Source organism: Microcaecilia unicolor, chromosome 1 (genome assembly GCF_901765095.1).
Source record: "Microcaecilia unicolor chromosome 1, aMicUni1.1, whole genome shotgun sequence".
Taxonomy (NCBI): domain Eukaryota; kingdom Metazoa; phylum Chordata; class Amphibia; order Gymnophiona; family Siphonopidae; genus Microcaecilia; species Microcaecilia unicolor.
Window position 1 is genome coordinate 583,530,099 of NC_044031.1, and position 10,182 is coordinate 583,540,280.

At 45.9% G+C, this 10,182-nt stretch overlaps 1 protein-coding gene across 1 annotated transcript; it reads left to right on the forward strand.

Annotated features, from left to right (window-relative positions):
• The first annotated feature begins 512 nt into the window (after positions 1-512).
• On the forward strand, positions 513-8,912 carry TRIB1 (tribbles pseudokinase 1). The gene is made up of 3 exons (XM_030219085.1): positions 513-1,174; positions 3,676-3,968; positions 7,243-8,912. The coding sequence occupies exons 1-3, from the start codon at positions 890-892 to the stop codon at positions 7,715-7,717; spliced, it is 1,053 nt and encodes a 350-aa protein (XP_030074945.1). The 5' UTR covers positions 513-889; the 3' UTR covers positions 7,718-8,912.
• The last annotated feature ends 1,270 nt before the right edge of the window (positions 8,913-10,182 follow it).

Genomic DNA, 10,182 nt, shown 5'->3' on the forward strand with positions numbered 1-10,182 from the left:
GTTATCAACGCACATCCTCAATTAACTTTCAGGCCCCTAATCTCCCCCTCCCTTCACAGGCGTCATGCTTTTAAGTAAAGTCTATCTGGAAATTGCTCTTCCTTCCTGAAGGGGGGGGGGGGGGGGGTGGAAGTATGTATTACTGGTGCTGTGAGCTTGTGTGGTGCATATTATTTAACTGCAGCAGCTCTTATGCCGCCCTCTAGAAGCTGCTGCCCTAGGCGCCTGCCTTGTCTTATGCTTGGGCCAGCGCTTTTATCCCAAGCAGAACCGTGGGCAGCGGTCTTTCTTTCTTTCAGTTTTTGAAGAAAGCCATCTTGGTCCTGCTTTCTTTTACTTTACTTTGCAAGGTCTGGTGGTGGCTCAGGCTGCCTTTTTGAGGCTTCGGGTCCCCCTGGCTGGGCTGCGGTGTCCCTGCAGCCGGGGTAGTGGCTCCTGCCCGTCAGGGGGCGGAGGCACCGCTCCTAGGCTATATAGGCAGGAGCTGAGTCAGACGAGGGGTTGAGCCGGGCTGTGCTTGGAAGCCGGGGCTAGTGGTGCTAGGGAAGTGCTGCTGCCGCTGTGGTGACTGTGACTATTAACAGCGCCAGCCCGGCTCGGGAGCTTCCGCTCAGACGCAGGAAAGAAAAAAGCGCTTCGCAAAGGACACGCGTCCTCCCTCTGGATTTAGCAGCTGTAGCGGGATTTTACTCTCTTGCAACAACAACAAAGTCTCTTTCCGGGGAACTTTACAAAACTACCGAAGGGCGATCAAGAAAAGGAGAGTTTGGATTTTTGTGCTGGCTTTTGTTTGCCGATCGTCTCCTCCTCCCCGAGCTGTTCCGGCGGATGCTGAGCTCGCCCCCCTGGGAAAACAGGTCGCCCTTCCTCCGCCGCCAAAGTTGCCCCCATGAGCCTGAACGTGCATCGGGAGGGGGGCCACCGCCTGGCCCGCTGCCGCGCCCGCCCCAAGCGCCTGGAGAGCGACGAGCCGCTGCCTAAGTGTCCGCGGCTCAGCGAAGCGCCGGCGGCCGAGCAGGGTGGCGGCTACCTGGGCACCCCGCAGCCGCCCTCCCCGCTCAGCCCTCCGCCGCCAGGTCGCAGCCAGGGCGCCGCCTGCATCGGCTCCTACCTGCTCCTGCCGTCCGGGGCTGCGGCCGTCAACGTGCACACGGGAGAGGAGCTGCAGTGCAAGGTAAGAGAGCGTGCAAAAACAGACAAAACTTTGTGCAAGGAGCGACAAGTGAGAGCAGGGTTTTGGATTGAGGGAGAGATGGAGGGGAGTGTTGGCTGCGGGCCCTCTTTGTGCCCACCTTCCTTTTTGATCTCTTTGGGTGGGCTGTAGGCAGCGAGCAACCCCCCCCCCCCCCCATTCAGGGGTATGAGAGTGATAACAAAGGAGTGGGGGGGGGGGAGGTGAGCACAAGCTTTGTGTGGCTGGTTGTCCAGCTTTTTGGTGGAGCAGTGTGTAATATGGAGCCAGAGGGTACCTGAATACCTCACCCCACCCCCACCCCTCTGGCTTTGCCACGATAGCGGCCAAGACAGCAAAGTGAGAAAAGTGATGAAGAATTCCAAGTATACAATACAGCCCTGGGAGCTACCGTTTTTTGTTTGTTTTTTTAAACTGAAAACAGCCCTAGTTGTTCTTACAAGATCTTGATCAATGGGGGTGGGGAAAAGATGGACTAGGTAGAAGCGCCAACATTTAGAATGATTTTGGGGGGGGGGGGGGGGGGGGGTGCCGGTTCCTATGACATCCCCCTGAACATAGTGAAGGAACTTGCTCACTATTAGTGGCATAGCCACGGGGGAGGGGAGCCTGAGGCCTCCCCAAGGTCTGCTGATTTGGCTGGTGCGGTCCCGAAGCCCTGCCAGTAGAGGCTTTCCTGTGGCGATATCCGCTGCTTTCCCACCCCCGGTACGCACGCTCTTTTTTTTTTTTTTAGTGAAATTGAGCATGCACAAGCTTCACTCGTACTCAATTTCACTAAAGAAAAAAAAGTATGCGCGAGCTTTGCACATGTTCAATTTCACTAAAAACGAGCAAGAGCGCCCGGGTGGGAAAGCAGGACAGGCGGCGAATATTGGTACAGTAAAGCTGCTGGTGGGGCTTGGGGACCCCAGGCATGTGGGGTTTCGGCGGGGGTCGAAAGCGACGGGGAAGTGGGGCAAAATATGCCCCCCCTCATTTTGAGCTCATGCCCTCTCTCAAATCGAGGTCAGACTGTCTCTGCTCGATATTAGGGGTGATCAGCACCCCCAGAGCTGCTTCCTATGACTTCATGTGCTAGTTCTGACCCATCTTCACCCGTCTTCTCCTTGGCCCACAAAAATTACACGGCTGACTTTAGTCCTGTGCGGAATCTTTGATAACATAACCTGGGCCAAACTCGGTATCCTGACCCATTTTAAGGTGATCATCGTCTACTTCTGCGAGCTTGAAATACGGTGATTCTGTAAGAAGCGCATGTGGTTCTAGGATATATTTATTTATTGGGATTTATGGTGTCCAAGCAAAAGCTAAAATGAAACATTTTATGTATATATATGATCGCCTTTACTGTTTGGGTTGCTGGAGCTCAGTTTCTGCATTGCTAGGGCTCGGGGCTCGGTGTGTCTCGGGATAAAGTGGAAAATTGGAAACCTCCCAAAGTGCGTAATTGTGGACGTGAATGAATCTTGACACTTCGGTTCTCCTCAGCAGTGTTGTGCTTGGTGCTGCCACCTGCTGCCTGGCTAAAATAACTTTTGTAACCCTTCAAAGAAAAGGTCCTAGCCTAGGCACACTGGCCTTCTGAGACCCCCTGTGCTGATTGATTATTTATTTAATTCCCCCCCCCCCCCCCAATTCAGTGCAGACAGCCAGAAACGGTGTGATTTCCCTGTTTAGCCACAAACTAGGCAGAGCTTCGCTTTTGGTGAAACTTTGCACACCACATAGGGATCTTTCGCTTGTAATTGCTTCTCAGAAGCTGCAAATACATGGGAAGTGGCTTGAAGAAACAGCTAAAAATAATGATCATAGTCTAAATATTACCACAGAGGTTTAACATAGTAACATAGTAGATGACGGCAGAAAAAGACCTGCACGGTCCATCGAGTCTGCCCAACAAGATAAACTCGTATGTGCTACTTTTTTTGTGTATACCTTACCTTGATTTGTATCTGTCATTTTCAGGGCACAGACTGTAGAAGTCTGCCCAGCACTAGCCCCGCCTCCCACAAACATCTCTTGGGTATTTAACCCTTACTGACTGTTGCAGATGCATTTTAGTGATGGTTCCACTGCTTTGCTGTACTGCAGTACTTGCCTTTGGCTAATCCTTTCCCTTATTCCTGAACGCCACCCAGGGTGATTTCCCCTGTGATGACATGAGAATTTACTTAGTGTATGTCCCTATTCCTTTTCTCTCAAATAATTTGAGTTCTACTTCCTTTCCCTCACCCTACCTCTTTTCCCTCGCTTTCAATCTTGTGTTTTGCATTCACATTTTATTTTTATTTTTTGTATTTATATTGTAAACCGCCTAGGTGGCATGTCCGTATGGCGGTAAACTTGGAAACTTGTTTGGGGGGGGGGGGGGTGTTGTCTTTTTGGAGCATGGGTAACTTTCTTTTGTTTAAAGATCGGAATTTGTATAGAAATTGGGGAGTTATAGATTGTAATGCCACTTTCTTTTTGGCTTTCCACAGGTGTTCCCTATAAAGCACTACCTGGACAAAATACGCCCTTACATTCAGCTGCCTTGGCACAAGAACATCACAGGTATCGTGGAAGTCCTCCTTGGAGAGAGCAAAGCTTACGTCTTCTTTGAGAAGGATTTCGGAGACATGCACTCGTACGTCAGGAGCTGCAAGCGCCTGGGAGAAGTGGAGGCAGCCAGGCTGTTCAAGCAGATTGTCTCTGCTGTTGCTCATTGTCACCAGTCGGGCATTGTGCTGGGGGACCTCAAACTGCGGAAATTTGTCTTTTCTGACAAAGAAAGGTGAGGCCTTTTATTCTCTTCCTTGCAGACCCACAAGTGCCCAAGCAGAGAATGTGCCATGCTGCTTTGACCATACTGAAAAGCAAGTGTGATGCTTACTACTGCAATACTTTGGCAAAAATGTGGTAGGGCAGTCTGGAAGATGAAATCTCTAAAATGATGGCCCGCATTGCATTTTACTTCCATGTGTTTTTGTAGCTGTTCACTCCCCCTACCTTCAGAGTTTGTAAATTTACTTATTTTTTGAGTTGGTTTTGCCCGACATGCTCATTGATGACATTTATTTATGCAGAAAAGGTTGGTCTATATTCTGATTTGTGGTGGGATGGATTTTTGTTTTTTTCCTTTCATGTTAGCCTTTTTGTAGGGGTGGTTCATAAATGTGGCCAAGCAGTCACACAATGAAAAACTCTTCAGTGACAGAAGTCTGGTACCAAAGCTCCAGATCTGTGATCTCAATTTATTCCTAACTGCTGTCTAGAAATCTCAGGTCTGCGAGATCCCACCCTTTTGTTTTTCCAATTTTTTATGTATTGATTTTCAAATAAGTAACATTGTGTTTAAAAACACAACAGTGTTGGTGGTATACATAACGAGTAAGGTTGCTCTACAATACAGAGCATAAGTAGCTTACCCTTTTTGATAATCCTCACCCTGATCTAATGAGGATCAACAACTTGCTGGACCCTAGTGCTGATTTAAGGAACGCTTGTCTTGAAGAGATTTTCCTTCACTGCATTGGATTCTGGGTCATGAGTTGAGGATATTTCTTATCTTTGGATAAGATGGCTTATGGTTGAATGTGGGTAGGGGTTAGTTTTTGCCACCTGATCTCATTGGTGAGATGCTGAATGTAACAACTAGTTGCAAAACAGGTGTATATGATTGCCACCTGGCTTGAGGAACAACCCTTGAATTTTCAACCCTCTCCTGTGGGGGAAGGGGGTAGGTCTTATTGAGAGACCTGCTGAATACTTGGAGAAAACCAGGCCTTGTTCCTCAAGTCCTGGAGTGCAGTGATGTGCTCAGGTGTAGCTAAATCATTAGGCCTACCCGAAGAGAATTTTTGCTTTTTATTAGTGTTCAGGTTGTAGTTTTTCACAGAGCAAAACATCTCAAGCCAACACAGCATGAGGACAGCGAGGTGAACTTTGTTATAGAAATATTTCATACTGATGCTGTTTTCAAAAGCGCTTAATCTCCGCTTTTGAAAGCTTTCCATGTACACTCTTATCCCCCCCTTCTAAAAAGGTTTGCCCTGTATCTTCACCATGTTTTAAAGCGAGGTGAAAAAATAGAAACCAGTTTTCTGGCTAACAATAGAACGGAAATGTTGAAACTTTTTTTACAAGCATCTTTCTTTACGAAGATGAAATCGTTTTAGAAATTTCATGTCGTGGGCTGGCTTGCCAGTTTTTTTTTTGTAATCAGTATTGCAAAGCCGGCGTCATGCTTATGAGGTTTAAGCAATTCTTAGCTGAGGCCCTGTGTATTACACATACAGGTGCAAGAGCGCTTGGTGCTGTGGCCTTGCCAGACAGTAGGATAATGGGAGTTTGACTCATATTTTCCGTTTACAGAACCACAGAGTATTCTACATTACGAGGGGAGGTCAAACCGAGGACACGCTTCAGTTCAACGTGTTCTCACAGATCTATGTGCTATAATGCAGAACAGAAACCCTCTGAGAGCTGGGGACCTCATGTCTTCTGTTAGCTGGCTGTTTTTAGTCATGGGGTCTTTGACTGACTGGCACTCATCCTTCCTCCCCAGCCCTGGCAGGAAACACTAGCCTGTTAGAACGCACCAGCAGTGGAAAGTCTGAATGAATCAAAAGAACTCTTAAAACATTTGTGTTGTGAATTGGCTTCGTTTTGTCATGGTAAAAAGCCATATCTTACACAGTGTGTCTGGAAGCTGCTAGCATAAACATTGCTTAGTATTCTTTTCAAATAAAAAGTTGGTATACTGCTGCCCTAACATACAGTACTCGGTTCTCCTCTAAATTAGAGGAGGTGGGGGCATGAGTCCTCTGTCTGTCTGTTGGATTTCATTGTGCCCTAGGACAAGTCCCCTTAACCTCCGTGTGCCACTTCTAGTCCCATTTTGAAAATGCATCTTGTACCCTATATGGGCATCTGCCTAACAAGGTGATAGTGAAGTCTGCAGTCCCAGGTGGAAGGTGCTGTGTGAATGTGTGCCACACAGTTTTATATTTAAGTACCTAGATTCTGACTCCTACTTGCTTCCACTATAAGATGTATGTCACAAGGGTAAGCTTGCCAGCAGGAAATGGCAATAAATGGCTTTCCTTCTATGAGAGTTTATCTCCCTTTGGATGAGAGCGAGTGCAGCTGTTTGTAAAGACTTGCTCTAAAATGGTGGGAGGATCCCTGGCTTGTCCTTACAGCACTTTTGGTGCTTGTGATGAAAGAGTTGCAACACTGTTTTTAAAGGAGTCTTTGAGTTGGCACTGCACCTAAAGTAATATTAAATAAAAAAAAAGCAAAGTTTAATTTTAAAATCTGCAGATCCTCCTCCCCTGGCAGAGAGATCAGGGCGTCTCAGGCTTCATTAACTCTTGATCTCTCGATGCCCAAGATGTAATAGATGGTAGGGGTGGGGGTGGGGGTTGAAAGTCCATGGATAGGGACACGGTGGCCTGAAGTAGGTGTTGTCAGCCCAGCCTTCGGGACACATCTAACCAGTCAAGATTTCAGGAGACCCACAATGAACATGCCTGAAATGTTGCATGTACTAGCTCCATTGTATGCTACTATCTCATGCATATTCATTGTGGGTCTCCTGAAAACTTGACTAGCTAGGTGTGTCGCAAGGGCTGGGTTAAGAACCCATGACCTGAAGCCAGAGCAGCTTGGTGCTTTTGGAAACCCTTGGGGGGGGGGGGGGGATTGCAGAATTGGCAAATTATCCAGTCCCAGGAGGACAACTCCAGGCCATCCCTTGATTTCTAAAATACCCTCTTGGTGTTTTGGGTTTTTTTTTTTTGGGGGGGGGGGGGGGGGGGGAAACCTGCAACACTGATTTCAATGTAGAATTGGGGACTGTGCTACTTTGGGGGTTTAAGCTCCCTTTTTTAAATGCAGGACCAACCAAGGTTGCCCCAGTGGATCATAACCAGCTTAGCAGCTCTGGATATGCACTGAAGAGTTTTCCTTTTAATAAAATGAGCATGTCAACTTCTTAAAGTGCCAAAAGCTCTTTCAGCAGTGCTGGTGTTTGATATATTCTGTGTTTGTTTGTTTTTTTGCAGGTCTCAGCTGAGACTGGAAAGCCTGGAAGATAGCCATATAATCAAAGGTGAGGATGATGGCCTATCGGATAAGCACGGCTGCCCAGCCTACGTCAGCCCAGAGATCTTGAACACAACAGGAACCTACTCAGGAAAGCTGGCAGATGTCTGGAGTTTAGGGGTGATGCTGTACACCCTGCTTGTGGGACGCTATCCATTCCATGACTCGGACCCTAGTGCGCTCTTCTCTAAAATCCGCCGTGGACAATTCTGTATGCCTGACCACGTGTCCCCGAAAGCCAGATGCCTGATTCGTAGCCTTCTGAGACGAGAACCCTCCGAGAGACTCACTGCATCTGAAATTTTACTGCACCCTTGGTTTCAAGCGGTTTCAGAGCCCGGATATTCTGACCATGACACGAGAGGGGGACCCCCTGATCAGACTGTTCCAGATCAGTATAGAGATGCTGAGGACGTTGCTTCTTTCTTTTGTTGATTCTTCCTGTATGTTCACACTTCATTTTTTACAAAATGTTTCCTTTCTTTGATTTCCACCCCCCCCCCCACCGCCTCTTCATGTCAGGAGGGCAAGCATTCTGGTTGAGCAAAGCTTGATTTTTCCTTTTATAAACATTTTGTGCCCATAACATTGAGCTGTGTTAACAACTTATCCCACTGCAAAAACATTTTTGCACGGAGGTGAAGCAGTTTCATCTGGCTGCAGAAGATACGGATTCTTCTATACATGCAAACAAGGCTGTGGGTGTTTTTCATGTAGACTCAAGCTTTGAAGACTCCAGACTTCAAATATTCAGCCATTTGTGGTTACATTCAGCCAAGAACTTTTCCCTGGGACATAAATGGTTATATACCCCTTTATCAAAATTTGATTTGGTAGGAAAATTGACCCCCCCCCCCCCCTACTACCCCCGACTGCTCTAATACATACAGTAGCTCAGGGACACTAAGCTATAGGTTTTCTTGCCAATTTACTGTTCATGTTCCTTCTATCTAGATCTGTGCAAAAAGAAATGAACTTTCCCAGGGAGGGGCATAGTTCAAACAGTACCCCCTACACCAGGCTTTGTAGTGACATAACCAAACTCTTGAGTTGTTCTTCAGTGTGGCATGAAGAATACCATGTGTCTGGGGCAACGTTTTGACGTTTTTGACGTTTTTCAAAAGAAAAATAACGTTTTTGCTAAACGGGTAAATATTTTTTTGAAATCCTGCATCGTAACAATGCTTTTGAAAAGGCCTCGCCTTGGCAAGCTACTACCACACATTGTGAACATGCCATGGATGCATTGTACTGTGTTTCATTCTTTTTTTTTTGTTTTGTTTTCTGTACATAAAACTTTAGTTTTTATTTTCATGCTGATGTAATATTTTCTAATAAGAGGTGCCGAAGAGCAGTTTCTAAATGTGAATTTTTGGCAATACTAACGCTATTGGAAAGAATCGTGAGGCCTGGAGGGCCCGTAACCTCTCTTGCACTAAAAACCCTCACGGTTGTTTGATGATTTTTGTATCTGTGATACGTTTTGTAAAACTTTTTAAAATCCTGTATATAGCAGATGACTGCAGGAAAAGCAAACACTATGTCAGACATAAATATTTGTATGTATATATGTATGGAAAACCTAAATGAGGTTCAGATTGTTGAAAGTTTTAATAAACTTGTTTCTTAATGTTTTTCTCTCTGGCTTGGACTCTTCCGAGATGTTAGGGAGCGCTGTGTGCTGCTCTATGGTATGAATGAATGTATTTTTCTAGCTTTTTCAGTCAGTTCCATTAAGGGATAAAGGATCAAGTGTTTACAATGGGTTGTTGTTCTCCCCCTACATTAGGCAGGCAGGGGGAAATTGTGAAACAGGATGCCTAGAATCAGGTGTAGGAGCCTAGCCTATAAAGAAAGGCATGTGCCTACTTTCCTTTTATGGAGTACTAGCATAGTGTAACCGGGCCTGTGAAGAATGCTAGACAACCAATACAGTTAAGGACCAGCCCTGGAAGCAGTGTGCGAAACATGACCCACATCTGACTGACTCGCTCCAATAAAGTTAAGTGCGTTGTCATTTATTCATATCTTAAAGTGGAAAAAGAATAAAAAGCTAAAGAGAAATTGAAAAATTATGATGTTTAATATATGAAAAAAAAATTCAGACCTATGACAAGGTGAACCATAAATTGATATTTCTCATGTGAAACGAGTCAACTCTGAGGTCTATGAACAATATAAGTTTATAGAGAAGGTTTGCATTTCTGTTGAAAATTTCATAGCACCGATTGAGCCTTTTGTTTACTAATATTTAGGCATAAGTACTTACACCGCCGTAGATACTTACATACCCCCAGATTCTATAAAGGACGCCCAAGTTTAGTTAATGGACTCCAATGATTTAATTGGCACTAATTATCATTTGGGTGCTGCTCTGGCTATTCACAATTCTGTAACAATGCGTGCCTAATTTGGACTGCATGCAACTCAAAAGGGGAGAGTCATGGGCGTGTCAGGGGTATTCACAAAAGATGTGCACAGTGTTACAGAATAGTGAGGATCTGTGCCCAGTTTGTGTGCAAGGATTTACACTAGATTTCAGCTGGCATAAGTCCTTGTGCCCGAAGCTGAGCACTGAATTCGGCGCTCTGTTATATTCTGTAAAGAGTGCTCATTCCAAAGTGTCCTTTATAGAACAGCTTACAGTACCAAATGTTATTGGTTCCCCTAACCCACAGAACACTAAGCGGAAGCCCTTGCCTGTGTCCTGCCTAGGCTTCACCCCTGTGTACGCCCCCTTGCAAAACCACACTATGCAAATTTAAGTGGTTATCTGCACACAACTGCTTAGGCAGCATGTATCTGTATGCATGCATATGTGCATTGTAAAACATTTTCCCCTGGATTCTATACAGTGTAACTTAAGTTGCGCGCGCAAATACAGTTGTATTCTGTATTTG

Bases quoted from the DNA above. Each gene is read 5' to 3' on its own strand.
- TRIB1 (XM_030219085.1), top strand. From the start codon at position 890: ATGAGCCTGAACGTGCATCGGGAGGGGGGCCACCGCCTGGCCCGCTGC. The intron at 1,175-3,675 runs GTAAGAGAGCGT...GGCTTTCCACAG, and splicing joins GAGAGGAGCTGCAGTGCAAG to GTGTTCCCTATAAAGCACTA. The intron at 3,969-7,242 runs GTGAGGCCTTTT...GTTTTTTTGCAG, and splicing joins GTCTTTTCTGACAAAGAAAG to GTCTCAGCTGAGACTGGAAA.